Below are 21,844 nucleotides of genomic sequence, written 5' to 3'. Positions count from 1 at the left end.
AATTGTTTATTCGATCCCCCTTTCTAAACAATTAAACTATCCTAACCGATCCTATCATGCTCAAACTGATACTGACAATCATGACATCATTCAACAAAATTCCAATGTTCTCTAAGGATGAATTTGATGATTGGAAGATCAGAATTCAGGCTCATCTAGTTGCTCAGGATGATGACATGTGGCAAATCATAACAAATGGACCCATGAAGATCATGAAAGCGAACACAACTATTGCTCTTACTGAAGGATTACCACATCGAATAGAGAAGCCACGAGATGGGAAGACCTCAGAAGATAAGATAAAGGCTAACTTGGACAATGTTGCCAAGGACATCTTGTATAAAACTCTGGACAAAAACACATTTAGCAAAATCAAAATGTGTAAATCAGCTAAGAAAATCTGTGAAAAGCTGATTCAGCATTGTGAAGAAAATGAGCAGACAAAAGAAAACAAGTTGTCAGTTGCTATTCAGAAATTTGATAACATCAAGATGAAAGCCGGAGAATCGATGAGTGATTTTAATGAAAGAGTCAGCAGCATAGTGAATGAATTGAATGCACTTGGAAGAGTGCACTCAAATAAAGAGATTGCCATGAAACTAATACGTGGTCTTCCCAAGGAGTGGGATGTTTAAACCATGACCATGGGGGAATCTAAATATTTGAACAAAGTGAAATTACACAATCTATTTGCAGATCTAAAAGCCTATGAATTTGAGATGCAAACCATAGAAAGCGAGCCAGCAACCAGTTACAACTGCTCTAAGTTCACTGAAACTGGAACCATCAATTTAGTTGAGAAGTCAGCATAACAGCTAAGCAATGATGCAATGTCATTGTTTGTAAGAAAGTTTGGAAAGTTCATGAGAAAGAATCAAGGTTCCTTTCAGAGAAAACTATCATAGGAATGAATCCAAAGAAGAACCTAATGCGTGCTTCAACTGTGGAAATACAGGTCATTTCATTGCTGACTATCCAAAGCCCAAAAAAGACAGTAGGAGATCAGTTGAGAAGGCTAAAAAGCCCTTCAAGCACAGAAGAAGATTTAAGAATAAGAAGAAGTAATCTAGGAAGAAGCATGAAGCTTTTAATTTACACATGGTCTTTACATTATTAACACATTATATTGTTAGATTTTTACGGGCTGAAAATTTTTCAGTCTCCTCCAATAATTAAAGTGACTTTGATGTTAACTGTATCTATGGTAGTGTAGGGTTGTACTTGTGGGTCTTCACACATATTATTAGACGTATGGATTCAAGATTATTTGCAGCAAATGTTAGATATAAGAAATTCAAGAGTTGAATAAATTACAACAATTGTTGAATAAAACTAAGTTGCTCAAGTAATTCATGCCTCGATAAAATTTAAAATGGCCCCAAAAGAACTACAGTTGTAATTACCTTAACATTTAAGCTGGTATTCTAATTGTTCTATTGGATTGGCATCTTTTAATTCCACTATTTTAACAGTTTGATCTTCCCATTAAATTTTAATATAAAATTATGGATTTTCAACAATTAATTTCTAACTTTTTTGGGTTGCTTTAAGTTATTTCCTTCTATACGCTTCAAGTATTTTCCCTTTAACTTCAAATTCACACAGACGCAAACACATATGTTAATATCTCAATGTCTCATGCCTTGAAAGTACAAAATTCCATGCCATCGTATACGAATTGTGTCCATGTAATCCTTTCCGTGCAATCTTGGTTGCTACATAAGCATTTCTTACAACAGAAGACAGCATAAAAATTTTAAAAATTATCACTTTCCTATACATAAACAGATCTTACACATCTTTCAACTCCCTATCTGTCGATTAAGAGCACTTCTAGACACAACTATTAAATTACATTTCAGGATCTCCTCTCAAATTGTTATTTTATACGTCTTTTCTTTTAATTATACCTGTGGGAACACCATAACAAACTGGTGAAGCTCCAATGAGATAACCAAGAGTGCAGGCTTCTCTAGCTTGTGCCATGAATGATCCAATCCTTCGTCGATGATTACATGTCGAGGACTTGCAACTCTGTACAGTTAAATCACATTCAGTACATTCGGCTGATCTTTCTCTCAACCAAGCATTGAGCATTGCCTTCCCAAATCTGTCGATATCTTTGTCTGTTACTTCCCACAGATTAGCGATGATGACAGGTGACCCTGCTATCAGGTAAGAAATGGGAGCCCCTAGTGGTACATAACTTCCTTTCAGATAAAGAGAACCACTACTGCATCCAAGAAGTAGAGAGGCAGCACAATTGTTGAGTTTTTGAATTTCGTGACCTGGAATGTATTGAGTTCCTGAAACACCGAATATAATGAAAATATCAGTAAAGTTCAATAAATTCAAGGTATGGTGGAAGTGGATCCACAGTGAAATAATTGTTTCCTCTCATGCATTTTTTTACCGCTTCCATGGCCAAAATAGATGAAGAGGTCGTGATTTTCCAAGGCATGCGTCAGTTCCTCAATTGTTGGTACTGATCCACTCTTTCCCTATTGTGGGAAGTTTGTTCAAATAATTAAAATAGATTAGCACGTGAATATGTGCAAAAAATGCTTGCTGATGATGGATGTTCAAAGTTAGAAAGTGATTAAAAGCAGAGAACTTGGCCGTCTTAGAAAAATTTTTGCTTTATTTTCTAACTTTGGTAGTAAAAATGTAGGTTAAAATACCTCAATGTTTTGATCTTTGAACCAATTCTCGAACTCAACCTGCGTCCTCCTGAGATCACCGTCTGGATTCAACAAATAATATGAATCCAGGGGGTCTATCAATGGAATGGATGGAATAGTTGGTTCCATGAGTTCTTGGTTTTGGCAGCATCTATCAAGTGTTACAAAAATGCTACCAACAGAGGGCATTCGGTAGACCTCCTGGTTTCTCAATATTGGCAGATTCTCCCATGGAAGCATCTGCAGACAAAAGTTATGATGATTCTCAACAGTATGAGCGTAGGAACTGGAAGAAACCTAGTCATTTTGAATAATTCCAATTGAAGAATTGTAGAGGAATAAATCATCATTTTTTTTTATCGAAAACTAAGATTTTATTACAATAATATTTAATATTACAAAGCTAATGGATGAGCGATCCACAAGACACCACAGCAATCAGTAAACTACAATCTCTTTAGTAACAAATAAAGCTTCAATCCTTAACTAGGTCCGATATGAGCACATGCTGAAACTATGGTATGTTAATCGTCCAATTGGCAACTCTGAATTTGATCTTCTCCCATGATTCCTCCCACGAGTCCTCTTTGTCAATGAAAATTCTACTGTTGTGCTCCATCCAGGTCGACCAAAAAATACAATGAACAACGATGTACCAAAAATTCCTAAAGCCCTTCCCCTTGAGAAATTCCGGCTCCATGAGAAACATGTCTTTCGATCTGCATGGAAAAGTCCACTCGAAACCCAATTGTTGCATAACTTTGATCCAAATAAAAGTCGTAAAAGAGCAATGTAACAAAGGATGATCTTGATTTTCCTCATTTTCCTTGCATAAGCTACACCATTGAGGACTTAATACATGGCCCGGCATTCGTTTCTGCGAATCATCACTAGTCTGCAATTTCCCCAAAGCCACGATCCAAGAAAAAACATGAACCTTATGTGGAGTTGGTACTTGCCAAATGTTAGAGAAGTAAGGGAAAAAAGAAAAAGTATTAATCGGAAAGAAGGAAGAATAAAGAGAAGTAACAGAAAAAATCCCAGAGGGCTCCCCTAACCAAACCCGAACGTCTACAGTACCCACACACAACCTAAATGTGTCTAAGACCCCTAAAAGAGTGCTGAACTCTCCCAACTCTATGTTGTTCAACCCTCTTCAGAACCGCACATCCCACTGAATGATTGAATTAACTTGAGGATCAATGACAGAATAAAAATGGTTAATCAGTTTATTCATAGACAATAATGGAAGAAAAAGATGAGGAAAACACTCTTGGAAAGACAACCCTCCCACCCACCTATCCTCCCAAAATTGAATGAAATTCCCCCTTGAGCACTATTAATCAAGTGCTGACAAGTCGTGTGAAAACGAGAAATAAACTTCCAAGGACTTCTGAAGGTCGAGTTCCTTGCCAACCTTACATCCCACCCATATTCTTGAGTTCCATAAATGCTTGACACAACTTTTTTCCACAGAGAATCTTTCTCTACCGTGCATCTCCACCCCCAATTCCCTAACAGAGCCATTTTCCTCAGACGTATACTACCCAATCCTTGACCTCCTCTATCTTTTGGTTTGCACACTTGTTCCCAATTAACAACATGGCAATGCGACTCCCCATCGGCTCCGTCCCACAAAAAGTCCCTCATCAATTTTTCCATTTGCTTCGCCACTCGATTCGGTACCTTAAAAAGAGACATAAAGTAAGTTGGCAGTGCGCTTAACACCGATTGTATCATTGTTAACCGACCACCTCTTGATAGAAATGCCTTCTTCTAACTTGCCAATTTTTGTGACATTTTTGAAACCACGGGTTCCCAAAATTCCATTTCCTTGGATTCTCTTCCAACGGTACCCCGAGGTATTTAATCGGCCACTGCTCTTTTTTACACCCAATTGCTAACGCCAACCCGTCAACCTCCTCGTCCGAATAACTCAGTCCCAACACAATGCTTTTTTCAAAGTTAATTTTCAGTCACGATTTATTACAGAACAATTTAATTAGTTCCACCACAGCCATCATATGTGTCTTAGATTGGACGAGCAATAGGGTATCATCCGCAAATTGAATATGTGATATTTCTATTTTATCTCTCCCGACCACAAGTCCTCTGACAACATTTACCGTCTTAGCCTTATCTACTAACCGCCCCAAGCCATCAATCACTTAGATTAGACAGGAAAAGGGATAAGAGGTCTCCTTGTCTGAGGCCTCTTTCCCCTTTAAACTTCCCCCTTGATCTTCCATTAATAAATATCGAGAACGAGACATTAGAGACGCATCCCTTAATCCACTTCCTCCACTTGTCCCCAAACCTTTTTTTTGAAGCACAAAATCTAAAAATCTCCAATCGACGTTGTCATATGTCTTTTCTAAATCAATTTTCAGTATCCAGCCTTTTTTTTTCCTTCTTTACTCCTCTACAACTTTGTTGGCGATGAGACAACAATCTGTTATCTGTCTTCCTTGAATGAATGCGCACTAGTTTTCCGCTATAGTTTTATTCAATACTTTCTTCAATTTGTTCGTCAACACTTTTGCCAAAATTTTATACAAGCTCGTTATTAGACTAATTGGTCTAAAATCTTTAACCTTCGTCGCTTCATGTTTCTTTGGGATGAGGCAAATGTAAGTCAATTCCTCCCTCAAAGAATTCAACGAACACTTAACATATTCCCACTAGTTGCAGGATCAACTACATGGATATTACTTCTCCAAACTAAGCGATTTTCCCACGTATTATCTCTTAAACCAAGATCTAAGATATCCTCCTTAACACTTTTATCCAAGTTTTCAATAGTCAACCTCTTCTTCTACCCTTCCATTAACCTGTCAATCTAAGATATGTCAAATTGAGGTCATGTTTGGTCTTCTGTTCACATGACCAAACCATGTTAGATGTTTCTTCTTAATCTTACCATCTAGGGGCTCCACTTAAATAGCTCAAAATCCTTTCATTCCTAATTCTATCTCTGCGCATTTTGACACGCATCCATCTTAACATATGCATCTCTACTAATGTCATATTATACATACGTAGTCCCGTAGTAGCCAACACTCGAGCCATAAAATACATACGCAGTCCCGTAGTAGCCAACACTCGAGCCATAAAACATAGATGGTCGAACAATAATCTTATAACATTTTCTTTCAATCTCGCGAACATCCTTCTATCGCATAAGTCTCCTGATGTCATCTTCCATTTTATCCACCCTACTTTAATCTTATGGTCTATATCATATCTAATGTACTCAGTTTTTTGGCTAATAGATCCTAAATAGTGAAATGCTTCAAACCCAAATGCTTCCATTTACTGGGAGAAAAATTCTGCTTAAAGTTATTGGAAAATCATTTATTGACATTATAAAAATGCTACCATGCAACATATTTTTAGCAATTAAAGGACACATCACATACCTGCAGCTCAAAATCCAAAACCAAAATGATTGGTTGTCTCCTTGAGTATCCAAATAAGTCAAACTTCTGGGATGTTCCTAGTGTTGTTTTGAAGGCTAATTGTAATATATTTTCAAAATCGTTTACTCTTTTAGATGATGCCTCAGACCTCAGACTGACGTAACAGTTTTTGTTTATAATATGTTGCAAAAGATGCTCATCTTCTTCACAAAGCTTCTCTTGCAATGATTCAAGAAAACTGAGATCAGGCCACTCTCCCAGTAGAAAATATTTCCACGTTCCTAGCCACAAGTCTTCCATATCCCTGCATATGAATGGCATTTTGATATGGAGTTAGCCAGTTTTAGCAATTTTGAAAAATAAACCAATGATTTTATAGAACAAAATGTTTGTGGCACAAAACATCAGGGTTAGGAAATGTAAGAAATAGCAACATTCGTTTTTCTTAACAAATAAATCTGTTACTTTTCCAATGTAAAATATAAATAGGCTCGCAAGTGGGATATGGTAGTATGGGAACGAGACAGGTTCTAGTTGCCAAGTGTTCCAATGTAGAAAATCACTGCAACCCACAAATGTCAGACAACATACATTCAGATATAGTACTTACTGCAAGAATTTAGACAGGCACTCGTCAAGTTGATTTCTCTGCAACCACCACGATGACGTGTTATCCTTTATATATTCCAAGAAATACTCCGTTGATGAATAATAATTCCCCTCTAATACATGTCTAAACACCGGGGCTATGTCATCGATGACAGAGGACACCCAAGGACACTGCCACCGCTTGACAAAATCTTTGCAGTTAAACACAACTGAGTTGGAACTTGAATCATCTGAAGTTTCCCATAAAAAGTTAACACGTGTTAAATTCAGCATGAGAAAATGGAAGTAAATTTTACAGCAGAACATAAATACTACAAGACCTTCCAAAGTTGTATGCACAGGGAGAAGTATGGCATGCTGATGTTCTGAAGTCAGATGAGACAACATAATCCATGCTCGAATGATGAGAGAACAACCCAAGAGCTCTCTCAATAAAATAGCATCAACACCCGAAACCAAGCTGATGCAGATAACAGGACTCGAGGGAAGATCCCGAAAAAATTTATGAATAAATTCTTCGAGATCATCACAGGACTCAGGTGAAAGCCTGGGATATAGAAGAAGGTTAGACAGGTAAAACTGAATAAAGTAGCAAGTCAAACATGTTTCATTCTCAAATCATATCAGAAAGACCTGAGAGAGTCCGGTATATCTGAAAAAGTTGATGCTGAGTTTGGAAGTAAAGAATCCTGTTATAGGAAAAGTTAAAAGCGGAAAAGGTAAGCCAGTAAGGAGAGGAAGATCCATAATCAAATCACAGCATACGCGGAATGGGAACAAAACCATGTCAGTCAAGAATCATATCTATTTGTGGACAAAAAGGGAGAAAAATAATAATATATTACGTGTCAACTTTTCATCTAAAAGAAACTAAAGAGAACTGCAGACAGACAATCAAACTCTTTAGCACTGAAAAGTAGCCATGTAAAATTGAACAGATCAACACATCAACAAAGATTGCTCACACTCCAGAAAATGAAAGCCAACTTCCTTTTCCTTTTACATCCTTGAATGACCAAATGAATTATGTAGGCAATTACCATACAAGATTCACACAGAACCCAACGACAAGATTCCAGTGTACCAGAAGATTTGTAAATCAGAGTTCTAAACAAAAGACTGCACATACCATTAGACCAGCGGGACCACAATAAAAAAAAATTGAATCAGCAGTTCTGAACACAACACCTTTCATCCAGAAAGCCTTCCCGACGAGGTGAGCAATCACTTTCTCTTCACCAAAGCACCCAAGAAGTACAAGTGGCATAATCCCATTCTCTTTTATTTTCCTCTTCAACACGTTTGGAGAAAAATATTTATTTGAACTTCAGGATTATTGTGATTAACGGAAGGGGGACATGGAAAGTTTAAGCAATTCGAAGGTCGGTCTGAAACAGTTTTTACATTGAACCATGTTGCAATTGTCAATACCATGACGACATGAAAAACGGCAAATTTAATTTGGTAGCTCTTAAACTGTTTTGATGTTTGACGTCCTATACTCGATCCTCAACAATTGGGATTCTAAGAGTGAACCAGTCAATAATTTGTAATTTGACCAGTGAAAAGCGCAGAATAAATGCAGCCAAAAGAAGAATTTGAGGCATAAAAGATTGTCATGAACATTGAAGAAAAGAAATCAAAGAAGTGTTTCTACGCATGACAATTGAAAAATTAATGTTTTCTTCTTCGAGGGCAACACCGAGGTTAGAACATTTGTTGTTTCCCAAGAGTTTGATTCAACAGCTACAACAAAGGGTGTCTCAGATAGCGAGAGAAAGTCGGGACAAACAAAGAGGATCAGATGATTCTTTAGATGTTAGTGTACTACCATCAATTACTCAGTAAGTCAACAGAATTTTTATGCACTTAACACGACAACACCTAAAAAAGTAGAATAAGTTTTTCACAAAAAATAGAACCAGAAAGATGTTCCATCACAAAACAAGCACCGATGTTGATAATTGTTGGTAAAGAACATCTCCAGAATTGATACCTCAGAATCTGAAGCAATTTGACTTTGTTGCTTCCGCACGGCAGTTGAAAAGATTTGTCGATTAAGATGAGAGCCGAGTGAAGCTTGATGGAAGAAGGAACTCCACTGACTTTCCAAACCTTCTTCGCTTGGTAATAAAGAAAAATGCTTAATTGATGTAGCAAGCACATATAGAATTGCAAGCAGCCTGGAAATCTGTAAAATGATTGTAAATAACCTTTAACTCCTAATAATTGGTCAAGCAAAAGAATACAAATGAATGAACATGTACATCATCGATGAAAAAGAAAATCGCCTTCAGATGATTTGCATACATGGTTGAATGATATTTTTTTTCAAAATGAATCACTTGGGGCCAATATGGTAGCAAAATTGTGTGGGAGAAACTTACTTTTATTCAAATGTTAAGAACACAAACTTCGGCTTCCAAAATTTTGATAATCTTGATAATTCAAAAATTTGTGTTCCGAATTATGCTTTCTAGATTGAATGATGAACAAATACAAAATTTACAATTTAACCGATGAAGCTGCAACTTTCTACAAACTAAGCATTAATTTAGTTAATAATGACAATCAGAAATGCCATAATATTCCTTGTCAATATGTTTCCATATGCTCATGCTGGGCAATTAATTATAAATATAAATAACACCCTATGAAAACTAACATCATAAAACCCAATCTGGTGCATTAGGGTTCACCTTTGGTATTCCATGGTTTCCTTGACTTTCAAAGGAGCAGATCCCAGGTAAATAGGGTATTTCTATTAAGCAGATTGACAAATTGATACTAAGTTGAACCTGGTCAATGGAAGCTGTTTCTAGGTTTAAAAAGTGGTTGGACGAAATGCTTTCTTTGAGAGTCGGACATGAGCTAATTTCATAGTGAGGAATAAAATTAAACAAAAAAATCCCACAAGTTCGGCCTAGACAGAAGAAATATCCATTTATTTAGATAATTGATACAGGTGTAGAAAAAGAAGAGCAAGTTCTAACCTTTTGAAAAAGTAAGGGAACTTCACGACAAAGTGTAAAAGCTAGCTTCAACAGAGAAACTGTAACTCTTGCTTCAATGCATGAGAGCTCACAACAAATATTCCTGCTTGACAGAAAATAGTGTTGAACAAAAAGGTCAAACAAAGGTATTGACAAACAGAATGTCGTATCCTGAAAACAAAAGAATTCATAAGAACTTAACTTGTGGGTTGTCAGTATAAATATTGGAAAAATCATTTGCATTATTTTATTGCTCAGCATGTACAACCTTTATGGCATTGCAAGGGTGGATCAAAACTTGAACATGCTTAAAAAGCTTCCACTAGGTAGTTTAAACTTAAAACTATAATCATGGGTAAGTTCATAAGTATCACCATAAGGGATGATTCTATGAAGCAGGACCAACCTTTTGGAAAGATACACGTAGATAAAAAGATACACTAATCCAAATAAAAAACATACTACAGAATTCAGCCATGATCCACCAAGGTTGCAAGAACAAACGTAACCTGACATCATAATCATTTCTTGAAAAACCAAAGAGTTGGGTAGCGAAGGAATCAAACACAATATGGGCCATAGTTCATAGTAAAGCAATGGTACATCAGTATGAGAGATGTTTATTATGATGGTTCTCACAAGGAACTGAAAGATCATTTATACAACCATAAACATGACATTTGAGAACAAGTAGTTGCACAGGCATGATCTACACACCTCTCAAACTGCCAAGGATGACTTTTTAAAGTGAACCAGCAAATATAATAAAGAAGTGCTGCACGCTCAACTGCTAATAAATCTCCAGGAAACTGCTTCCCGATAGACTCGATCAAGAAAACAAGAGTAAGTGAAGAATACTTTGAACAAGACGAATTTCTGCCAAACAGTACAGCCGTGCTTTGTAACAGAAGTTTGTGTGCTTCATGAGCATTACCACAGACACCAGAAAATTTCCCTACAGAGTACACAAAGAAAAATCATGGAAACGGAAATAAAAGGATTTCAATATGATTAATATCAACGATTGGATATAAGGTTCAACACAAAGGCCAGCTTGCTAAGGCTCACAGAAACATGCACACATCAAACAATGTATAGGCATATGGTTTATCCATAGTCCAGGCAGTTTTTCTACGAATATACAGGAAACGATTCTCAAATATGTAATCTGATTGACATTTGCATCAGCAACCAAGGAACTCTTCTCACACTAGACAATCTTGACGCCAGATAATCCAGCTGAGCAATAGCACAGCTTCGTCGCAACCATAATAACATTACAAGTCATTGTGTGCATGAAATGTAACGGTATTTGAATATTAGCGACGTGATGTATGCTTTTGACCTTAAGAAAATACACATGGAAGTTCTGAAATATCTCATGCATGCAAATGAAGGAACTCAGATAGGTCAATACAATCTAATCAATTCATATCACCTTCTTCAACAATAAATCAATATACAAGTCTGCAGTCCAACAAAATAAATTGGAAAAGAAAAAAGAAGAGGCTATTTATACTGATTTTCTTAGTTGTTTCTATATGATTAATTTGAGGAGCCAGTAGAGCGTGCACAAAAATGAGCACTGTAATGCTAGTTAATCGATCAGATTGGCTGTTTCAAGAGACATTTCACTGATGTTTGGCGAATTTTTTGTATCAAAAAATTTTCAACATTTTTATTTAACAGTTATTTTTTCGAAGAAAAAAGAACTCATATTTCAAAAAACCATCTTAAAAAAATGAAAGCACAAAAACACATGGAAAAAGCATTGTACATGATTCCCTATACCTATGCTAATAAGAATTCTTAGTGAAAGTTTTCGGTAAACAAGCTCCCACTCCATCCATATCAGTTTATTCAGACTGCCACGGTCGACTGCCTCAAGGTGAAGACAGTGCCAACATTTCATTTTGTTGCAAAGAGATGAGATGTCATTTTGAAAATCAGCAACAGAAAAGTTCTCTAATCCAGGCATATCATGATCATAACCAGAACCAGATGTAGATGCATGTTCAGTTGCTAAACCAACAGTGTGGTCAATTTTCCTGTCACCCAGTACAATCTCACTGGTGTTCGCTGTAGAGCGATATGTGGATCGAGTTATCCTGCGATTTTGATAACCTACAGCATCCAGTCTCTGTGTGGCGGACTTCGACTGCTTTGTCCTTCTAGATCTTTTGGATTCAATTTTCGAAACAGATTCATCACCAAGAGAAGAAGCATTAGTTTCCAGAAAACCAGTGAGGTGTCTAGAAGACGAACTCTTTTTGCAAATGCCCTTATCAGTCCTAGCTTCGTCTAAGGTGAACTCGAAATTCCTCCACTCCGAATTATTTAGTTTGTCCAAGGCTAACTGATACAAGCGTTTAGCACTAAACAATCCCTTCGTAGAATACGGTTCTCCAGCACTACAGGAACTGCTTAAGAATAAATCTCCAAGTTGCTGATTGAGAGAAACTTCCAGCATACACGCACATTTTTCACAGGATATGACGGCGTGGTAGTCAACTAAGGTTTTTGTCGCACTGGTCAGTTCCTTTTCAGCTAAGCACCAGAGCTTTAGTTTGCAGTATAGTTTTCCTGAAAGAATTTAGGGCATAGGTTAAGACAACTTTATGCCATAGCTTCCATGGGTAATTAAGCCCATTGGAGCAGGAAGTGCATAAATTTACCTAAAACGGAAGAGAATGAAATTTCAAAAAGTGGCAAGCTCTTAAATTGCGAAACATTTTTGCCCCATTGTAGAAGCATTTCAGCTTCAGATCCATTTCCAAGAATCTCGTGGACAACTCCAACCTATGAAAGCCAATAAAATGAGACATGGTCATATTTGTTGTAAAAATATTAGTTTCAAAATTATGGTTCATATGAAATTTTTGCATCGTTACCTGTAATATGCTTTCAAGATAACACCTAAGAACATTCCACGGAGTAAGAACACATCCTTCATAATCACAAGAACCTTTGATCATCATTACATCATTTTCTTTAAATATCTTGATGCCATAGTAACTCTTTTCAAAGATTTCCCCATTTTCATCATATGTCTCTGTCATTTTCTCTACTGAGTATTCAAATTTTTGCTGCAAAAGTTTACCACGCAAGCGATGGGCCTCTTTGGCATATGAAAGAGCCTGTAATAAATTGATGGCCTTGTTAAAAAAATTTAGTTCACTCGAAAAAATTGTGCTACTGCTACCTTTTACAGCATGGAGCTACATATAAAAAAATATTAATCAAACATATTGCAACATTCCCAAGCCATCTTATCTTATAGGATTCTAATTAACATAACTTGTGCTGCATCAGCAACTAGCATCCAGGGAAACTGTCAAAAGAGAACTTTGCGAGTTCATCTTAGGCAGCAACGTTCTTCTAATGGAGAAGCTAGCCCTGCACCTCGTCTACCCTCTCAGAACACGCTTTAACCAAGATGGTATGAGTTGATAGGTGTATGAAAATAACTCATGTGGCAGTTCCAATCTCCTCATCCTTCTTCTTGGTGTATAAATTAGACACTAACAGTCCCTTTTCTTTATATTTTCAAATTTTCGTTTCTTTGAAAACTTAACACACATAGAAAATTAGCAACCAAAAAACAAGTTTCCTGAACATTGTTTTCAACTTGTATAAATTTTAAGCTATTGGTGTTAAAATGCCTTTGAGCATCCTCAACTTGAATGTGGCTCCAAAACCTTCTCGATGATACTACCATTACATAACTCGAATGTGAAAGTGGATGAATATATACAAAAGAAACAAATTATTTTGAAGCTACCTCAATCATCTGCCCAGTTGAAATAAGTCTACCAGCAAATTTGTAACAGTGGTGTGAGTGGAGAAACATTGAAGCACTGGATATCGGAACCTACCACAAGGAAATGAGGCTAAATGAACAGGTATCTTTCACCTTAAAATTATCTGAAAAGTGATATAATTTCTGGAAGTGCTTACATGGGAAATAAGATCAGAAGCAGTTTGTTTAATCTCCTTATCTATGTGATGGAATCCAACAACAAGCGGATTCAGTTCATTCATGCAACTCTTCCAGAATTCATTAGAGTCACAAAGTTCATTCCATTGTTTAGAAAAATCTCTCATCAACTTGTGATTTATAGGTGAAACACAAAGAGCATGACCAAGCCTTAGATTTCTCCAAAGCTCAGTCATGGTCTTTTCCAGACTGAAGTTCTTTCGGTTAAACAACTTGATCACTACATCATATATTCCAGGTAGAATTTCCACATAGCCCTAAAAAGAAAGGTGAAAGAAAATAAGATGTCTAAAGTCACAAGCTTGTCAAGACTTCATAAACATTGCCGACCAACTAACCCAAATGACTAAGTCAGGGTGGGTTCAAGTCACAGAAGGTTGTGAGTTTGAAAGGATAAAAAACTTGATACAGATGGCTCCATGGCCCATAAAAATAAATAGCAACTTTTACCTTTATAGATAACAAATCGATGACCAGATACCACAGATATAACATATCTTCGGACTTCACATCGTATTGATTATCTGAATAGCCATGTTCTGAGTTCAAACAGAGTTCTACAGCAGAATGAATATCTTGAATAAATTCGCTGTCAAACCAAGGCCAGCAAATCATTAAACAAGTTAAAGTTACCCCAATCATCAAATAGAAACGTATAACCAGCCAGATTGCAATAATTCTAGACTGGAGACTAACCTTCTTTGTAACAAAACAATTGAATTTGGTACCGTCTCCTGGGTGCATATTGCGTGTAAAACATATGCATGGATCAGGAGATGATGAACTTGAGAATTGAAAGTTTTGTTTGTGCCATAAATTGACTTCTGTTTTCCAAGATATTTCATGTCAAACAAAAGGCAACTAATAAATAAATGGTGCAATTAAACAAGTTTATAAATATTTGACTCATACTTACCAATATAGTTATAGCGGAAGATAGGCACTTGGTGCACTCCTCAAGGCATTCTAATCCAAGAGCCCTAATAACTCTCCCTTTTTCAATTAAAAGTCTAGATTTCTCTAAATTATGATCTTTTGTAACATAAACTTCTTCTAAAAGGACTTCAATGATTTTCATTCGCATCGTGTGACATAATCTCGGATTGAGGTGACTATTTTCTTCATAAGCAAGAAGCTCCTATCAAATTCCAAGTAAGAAATGTGGGCATCAAATGGCATCCAATTCAAAGATAACATAAATTAATAAAGCATCTGTAAAAATGTGGAGAAATGGACCTCTTCCAATATTTTTCCAATATCTCTTCTAGACATTTCAGCAGAAGATGGAAGCAGGGAATATAGCATCACACCATGCTCCAATGATGAATTATCTTTTGACCGCATGAATCCTATCTGAAAAAAGTCTACAGTCACACAAAGTAACATTGAACGACACCAATGCCAGGAATGAGACAATAAATGTTACCTTTACCCACTCTTTTACAAAAGATGCAGGAGTTGGCAGCGTCGCTATCAAATTTTTGGCAACTGACCAGTTTCTAAGGCTTTCTACCACAATGCGATTTATCTTGCAACTACCTTCTTGATTAAGTAAATTTAGCAGAAAAGCACTTTTATCAGATGTCTCCTTGATATAATCTGCTATAATCTTTTCTGACAAATCATCTTGTGGCTTATTTAGTTTGTCAACATGCATTTCAGAGAGATTTATTGCATAATTCCATGAAGCTTTGCAACATAAGTTTAAAGCTTTTATGGCCTGTTTCAAATTGAAACCTCAGTGTCAGCCATAACGCAGCCATAAATAAAAAAGCTATAATGGCTAGATAAATGTTTGATTTGCCAAGCATAAAAGAATGGAAGATATTTCGTGGCTTATCTCCACATGAGAGAACATTCATCAATATTGCAAGTTTTCTTTGAATTGCCAAGTCATAATAAAACAGCAAAAGTTAAGCCAAAAGTAACGTTCAAGAAAAGTAAATACACAATCTATGATTTTCACTTTATTTTTTTCAGAAAATGTCAAAATCTTCTGTTCAAATATATTAGCTTCAAATAGCATGCATTTTAGGCAAAATTCACTTTCCTTCCAGATCATCAGTCCTCAATTAGTATGGTGAAGCAAAAGAGCACTCTTAAACAAAAAATTGGCATGTTGATCACAAATAGGATAGTTTCCAAACAAGTAACTGATTTATTAAAACAAACTAGATTGACAAACAGTCATTCTTACATGCAGTTCAGCACAACAACAGTGAAATAAAAGGAAGAAAAGGAAAAACCCAAGCAGTAAGACAACCATAACTTGTATCGATCACTCAAGACTTCGATACAAGTCAAACTAAACTAAGACTCATAAAAAGACACAAAATTTGATGCAGTTAAACTCTTCATCAACACTTGGCAAGCACTTAAATCATAAAATTTTCTCAACTCTTAAACACAAGCAAAAACATTATTTGCACCAAATCATAATTTCATATGAATAGAAAAACTAGATCCAAACGATTTATACTATGTACCATAAAAAATGAAATCATAATCCTATAAACAGTTACAAAAGCCCACAAGGTTGGCATCTATCCCCAAGGTGTATCTAGGTTCAACCCTTACACCTAAGATATAAATGCAAGCCAATGACAGCTATTTTATAGAGAGAGTGTTTTGGCTGTGAAATATGTCCTTGTGTGTTTTAAAGCCTCAAGTGCCTAAATATAAAAATGGTGAATCCATTTTGGTCAAAAGGATTGACAAATTGTTAACATTGGTCAAAAGGCTTTAAAAAAGCATGTGCCTTGCCTTGCGCTAAGGCTTTAGATATCCACTAGCCTTAGCACTCCTCGAACAACTATGGTCCAGTGTATATCTTCAAAAATTAAAATAGAAAGATGAAAGTGTAATTATTAAAATGCAACTAGAAACAGTTATTAACATAATTAACAAATAATCATCAAAAAGAACATAATCGGTTGGCACTTGATGTAACTTAAAACAGAAGTATCAGATAGAAATACCTCTTTCAGCCGCTTATTTCTGTACAAAATGACAGTTAAGTTGTAGAGAAAAACGTAAAGGTACTTGAGCCGTTTGGATGGAACCCATTCAACTGAAATAACATGCTTTACCAAAAGGACACTCTCCTGCTAACAGAAGTAAAAATATATCAGAGTGTGTTAACAAGAGGGAAATTACTACTGTATGTCGATATTAATTTTGTTAATTTATCAAAAATATTGAATAGATTATAAATAACAAGAACCTTTTTGTTTTTTTTGAATTTGAATGAGAGTATGAGAGCAGCCACAACTACAAGGCATATCAATCTATGGTTGTCACCAGATATCTCTTTCTCCCTTTCCGTTGTACTGTATATATAAGCAAATGTGAAATATGTGGATAATCAAAGTGTTAGCTTATTTCAAAATCTTTGAACATGAGAGCCAAAAGAAAATATTGCAATAGGAAACTAATTATATTTTAGAATATATTATAAAAACCAAAACCTCGTACTGAGGAAAACGCAAGGTACCTGAGACATTGGAGAAAAATAGAGCAGAAATGATGAAACCCGTGGTGGATGATACCAAAATCATCTGGACGGAATGTACTCTCAGCCCCAGAGAAAATATCACTCCTTCTAGAATAAACAAACTCCGCCAATGACTGACAAAAAAATCTGAGAGCTTCCCAGTAAGGTGTGTACGGCATCCTAATTTGATGAGAGTTCTTGTCTTGAATGCAACCATTAAACTGGTCTTTAAATAAAGTAAAAGAAGAAGAAACTTGATTAAACAGCTCCTTGTTATCAAAGAAAATGTGAAATCCAGATCCCTCATTGGCATTGCTACAGTTTTTTATATTCTCTTCTTTGGATTGGTTACTTGCTGCACTCGCCAACAATCCAGTCACATAAAGCCTCAGAATAGAAGTAAAGACTGGAGAATCCTTTAAGAAATTCAAACAAATATTGTTACAAAGTGCAAAAAAAATTAAATTAATGCAAGGCGGTATATGAGAAGCAAAGAAATATAAAGTTCAAAATATTACCTCTTTACAGCCATCTGCTAATCTATTCAAATGTTTTGTAACAACACCACATAAATATACATTTGAACCCCGACATTTATTTGCTACGTAAGATATGAGTTCAAAAAAACCTCTTGTTGATGCATCCATTACGACCTGCCAAGTAACACTAAAGCATATTCAGTAACTACCCTAAAAGATACCACCAAAAACTATACAAAACATGAAAGAGCAAGAGGAAAGAGAAAGTCAGTATTACCCAAAAGATTAATGTAAAAGTGAAAGGTCGTATGACACTATGGCAGGCAAGGCAAGGCCAAGTAAGACAACTTTCAAGAGTATTCTCAATAAAGATATGAAGAAAATAATGATGCCTGGAAGATGTCTCAAAAGTATTCTCAATGAAGGGAATTCCAAAAAACCTTGGACCTTATTAATCAATAAAAGCAGATGCAGTGTTCTCCTTTAGCTGGGCCCTTTTCAAGCCTTGATACATCAAATCTCACATTTTAAGTGACTACCGCACGGGTGATTATGGATGGAAATTACATTGATGATAAGGTACTGTAAACATGCTAGGTGCAGAAAACACAGTTGCAGAGGAAAATAAAAAATTTATGTACCCTCCGTGATTCAGGATATTGAATCTCCCCCTCAATCCACCAGAGGCAGAGTTATTACCTAAACAATACATGCTACTTATATAATGTGAATTGACTAGGATTTCATCAAATCAACTTCCAGCAGCAAAGATAATTATTTTTCTAAAATCCAGCCGAAAACAGGATAGAATCAAATAATTTAGACATAAAAAAATAGATGGGCTGTAACAATTTTACATGCACATTTAAGATACTTCTGCAATTATTTTACTGAAAAGCAACAGTTGAAGATTCTATCTTGATGCTATCAAGTGAAAGAAAGCTGATTGGCCACAACAATTTTACATACACTTCTAATATACTTCTGCATTTAAGGTTTGAAGACGACCTCAGACCAATCAATAATCTGTAATCAAATTGGTAGGCATTTGGTTAACATACAATATGATACTTTAATTCAATATACAGCATCTAAAACCTAATTCATTTGAAACAAGAAACAAAACTCACTTTATAAATATTAATACATCAAAGAAATTATAACTTGTATGCTGATGAACATAAAGAAAAGTCGATGGATTTCAAAACATCTTGAACCACGAGATGCAGTTTACAGTTTACACGACATGTCCACTTCTATTTATATATGGATTTAATAGAAAAGCAGACTATTATTTTCAACAATAATGACCCCACGTAAAAATCAAATAGGGCAATGAGGTCTTCACATATTGAAGCTCAAACTTTATTCCTCAGCGTGTAGATTAATTACAGTTCTTTTGTGTCTCGAGTATTGCAATAGAGTTCAATCTAAGAAACGTACCCCTGTTCCATAACATGCTTTGGAAAAGAAAACAAGGTGCCCTTGCTGCTTAAAACATGGCTCTTGAGATTCATTTAATTGCTCAAATAGCTTTTGCAGGCCCTATGCCCCATAATAATTTAGTATATGGGATTGGTCGGCAGGTTCGTTTCATTGCCAAACCCTTCCTTTTACTACTTTTCAGTGTGGCGTTACAGATAGTTTGTCTCCAATTTGATAATCTTTCAACAGCTGGACCGACTGTGAGAAGTCTAAAGATTTTCCTGATGCATCCATTAGTATCCTCGTAGATGAAAGCCCATTTTTCCAGAGTACTCGTCTCATGTGACCAGAGAGAGATTTTAAGATAGTGTAGAATGTGTTTTAACTACAAAAGATACCCATTGATCTACAGATATATTGGTGACTTAGCCCAAAATAAAATGAAAGTACTACACCAATTATGGAAGCCTGTGTTGCATGGATATGGGTACGGGTATCGTATCGAATAGGATATGGATACGATGATACGGAAAATTTTGTAAATATAAGAAAAGATACAGCTAGGATACGACAATTGTTAAAATATATATAAATATTATTTATATATTATACATATAAATTTAGTATGAAAATTGTATAGATATACATATTTATATAAATATATTGTAGAAATATATAAATAAATTTATGTAAATATACACAATGTACAACTTTAGAGCAGTGATTTTAAAAAAAATGTCAAAAACATGTCTCCGCCGTGTCTATGGCGTATCATCGTTGTGTCCATGGCTTATCTGACTGGTCAAACATGCAAAAAGTCAATGACACCTATTTTGCCGTAACGGATCCGTATTTGTGTCATATCCGTGTCCGATAGATCAAAAAAAATTAGGAGTGTTCGTGCTACATAGATGGAAGCCTACTAAATGCACACTTGGGTCACTATGAAGGCTCATTAATCTAACTGTTTCTGAAACAAATAAATGTTTAAAGTTCAATTTTTTTGTTTTTGTTCATAAAAAAAGTGTTGAGCATATATGACCCAATATCTTTTCGGTATGGATGATTTTTACATCCTCTTGGGTTAGAATCATGGCTTAGTTTGAACAGTAGACACATAAATTCTTTCCAAGGTCTGCAATTACCTCACATTCTGCAGCAAAATAATCCAGTACATATCTCAAAACATCAATGATGATGTCACTAGATAGCTCGTCTAGTTGAGAGAATAGGGAAGATAAAATCTTGAGAGCAACCTGCAAGAAAACAACACAAGAAAAGGAATGTGAACACTGTCAATTAGAACTTGACAAACGAAATAAACTTAAAGCTGAACTAATTACTTTCACCTTGTACATTTGATCTGGGGTATGTGATTTTTTGTACTCCTTAAAAGTCACCAAACAGAACTCGCATATCAACTCTACATCAAAATTCTTTATCTCCGATATCAAAAAGAGGATGGTTATATGCAAATTCACCACCAAAAACTGATGAAATTTCCCCAAGTCCTTGGCATCCAACATCCTAAAATTAATTAATTAATTAAAGGCATTGACAACTCAAACAGTCAAACCCATTAACACATATATTATACAATGGAGATTGATCATACAACATAGTGTAACATATAAGTGATTCCAACCACATAAACATGTGTAAATCAGTGCAATAGTCATACTTGAACAACAACTGGGACTCATTCACCAAAGCAATGACTCTCCAGAAATCTGCATCCTCTTTGCTCCTTCTCTTAGCGGCACATTTTACTAATGTCACTACTATCTCCAATATTAGAATGTTGAGCTCTCGATCAATGCTCTCCTCGTATAATTCAGGAACCAGTCGTGCTTTCGGTTTCCTCGATTTACCCTTTTGTCCACCACTGGCGATCCCCGTAAGGCTCTCTAGCACGGAAAACCCCTCAGTTTCAGCCTCTCTGTACAGTTCCCAGTGCTCCAAACAGTGGATGTACCGAATTTTCTGCACCTCGACGGCATAGGGCTTGCCAGCGAGCTCCGGTGCGATCAAAGTGAGGCATTTGAGGCATAGGCGGTAAGTATCAAACATTTCCAAGGCACAGTGGTGGGGGATTTTGGGGGATTCCGAGAGGCGTTTGGGGATGATAGAGAGAGATTTGTGCAAGAAAGGCAAAAATTGTTTGGCTAGGGAGCGGAGGGATGCCAAAGGATTTTCGGGGGGTTTGGCTTTGGGCTTTTTGCTGGAGGCAGCGGCGGCGGTGCATGGTTTGAAGTGCGGGGTGAAGAGGTTGAGGTGGGCGGTGAAAAGAAGGTTAATGTCGGAGAAATCTGTGGAGGATTGGATTTTGGAGAGGATATTTTCTTCCGACGTGGGATCCCGTTCCATTGAAGCCACGGCGGCGGCGGCGGTGGGCGGAGGAGAAAGGTTTTGGAGTGAATGGCTAGAGTATCTCCAGGTGAAAATTTTGGGTTGGGAGACTGGGCGGGAACGAATGAATTGAAAGCGGCCGGGTCATTTTATACACCGGTGGACATCTGAACCGGGTTTTTTCATTTTTCCAGTTGATTTATACAATATTTAATTTAGCCTTTCTATTACCATGTTTTTCAATTTTTTTTAACGGACTTTCTCCTAAAGAGTTTCCTTAACTTTTTGAAACTTCTTTACACTAGAAGAAGATTTATGTATGTATAAAATACAGTAAATTTCGATGAGAATACAATCATGTTGTTATTTTGTTCTTTATCTAAATTTATGTTTGATTTT

General features: G+C 36.1%; 2 protein-coding genes across 5 annotated transcripts; one reads left to right on the top strand and one right to left on the bottom strand.

Annotated features, from left to right (window-relative positions):
* The first annotated feature begins 203 nt into the window (after window positions 1-203).
* On the top strand, window positions 204-635 carry LOC142506183 (uncharacterized). Its single transcript, XM_075619361.1, has one exon. The coding sequence runs from the start codon at window positions 204-206 to the stop codon at window positions 633-635; it is 432 nt and encodes a 143-aa protein (XP_075475476.1).
* Window positions 636-1,648: 1,013 nt separating this feature from the next.
* Window positions 1,649-21,553, bottom strand: LOC142542819 (separase). 4 transcript variants are annotated; one of them, XM_075649654.1, is made up of 27 exons: window positions 20,778-21,553; window positions 20,446-20,623; window positions 20,242-20,352; window positions 17,711-17,845; window positions 17,193-17,608; window positions 16,923-17,028; window positions 16,678-16,803; window positions 15,126-15,419; window positions 14,936-15,052; window positions 14,616-14,837; window positions 14,396-14,523; window positions 14,150-14,288; window positions 13,660-13,956; window positions 13,484-13,573; window positions 12,594-12,839; window positions 12,378-12,501; window positions 11,494-12,285; window positions 10,420-10,657; window positions 9,703-9,805; window positions 8,706-8,900; window positions 7,343-7,398; window positions 7,030-7,256; window positions 6,711-6,939; window positions 6,101-6,404; window positions 2,682-2,921; window positions 2,414-2,501; window positions 1,649-2,306 (listed from the first exon to the last, which is right to left on the bottom strand). In XM_075649654.1, the coding sequence occupies exons 1-27, from the start codon at window positions 21,461-21,463 to the stop codon at window positions 1,885-1,887; spliced, it is 6,309 nt and encodes a 2,102-aa protein (XP_075505769.1). In that variant the 5' UTR covers window positions 21,464-21,553; the 3' UTR covers window positions 1,649-1,884. The 4 variants fall into 4 exon arrangements, with proteins under 4 accessions (XP_075505769.1, XP_075505784.1, XP_075505794.1 ...); XM_075649669.1 differs by lacking the exons at window positions 20,242-20,352; window positions 20,446-20,623; window positions 20,778-21,553 and adding exons at window positions 18,313-18,370; window positions 19,115-19,468; XM_075649679.1 differs by lacking the exons at window positions 20,242-20,352; window positions 20,446-20,623; window positions 20,778-21,553 and adding an exon at window positions 19,115-19,468.
* Window positions 21,554-21,844: the final 291 nt, after the last annotated feature.

The sequence above is a fragment of the Primulina tabacum genome, chromosome 1, assembly GCF_025594145.1.
Source record: "Primulina tabacum isolate GXHZ01 chromosome 1, ASM2559414v2, whole genome shotgun sequence".
Lineage (NCBI taxonomy): Eukaryota > Viridiplantae > Streptophyta > Magnoliopsida > Lamiales > Gesneriaceae > Primulina > Primulina tabacum.
The sequence above is the reverse complement of the archived record's forward strand: the minus strand, read 5'-3'. Positions and strand labels throughout refer to the sequence as shown.

Coding starts and splice junctions, on each gene's coding strand:
- LOC142506183 (XM_075619361.1), top strand. CDS start 204: ATGAAGATCATGAAAGCGAACACAACTATTGCTCTTACTGAAGGATTA.
- LOC142542819 (XM_075649654.1), bottom strand. CDS start 21,463: ATGGAACGGGATCCCACGTCGGAAGAAAATATCCTCTCCAAAATCCAA. Junction 12,502..12,593: donor ATCTTGAAAGCATATTACAG/GTAACGATGCAA, acceptor TGGCTTTCATAG/GTTGGAGTTGTCCACGAGAT. Junction 2,502..2,681: donor TCAAAGATCAAAACATTGAG/GTATTTTAACCT, acceptor TTCCCACAATAG/GGAAAGAGTGGATCAGTACC.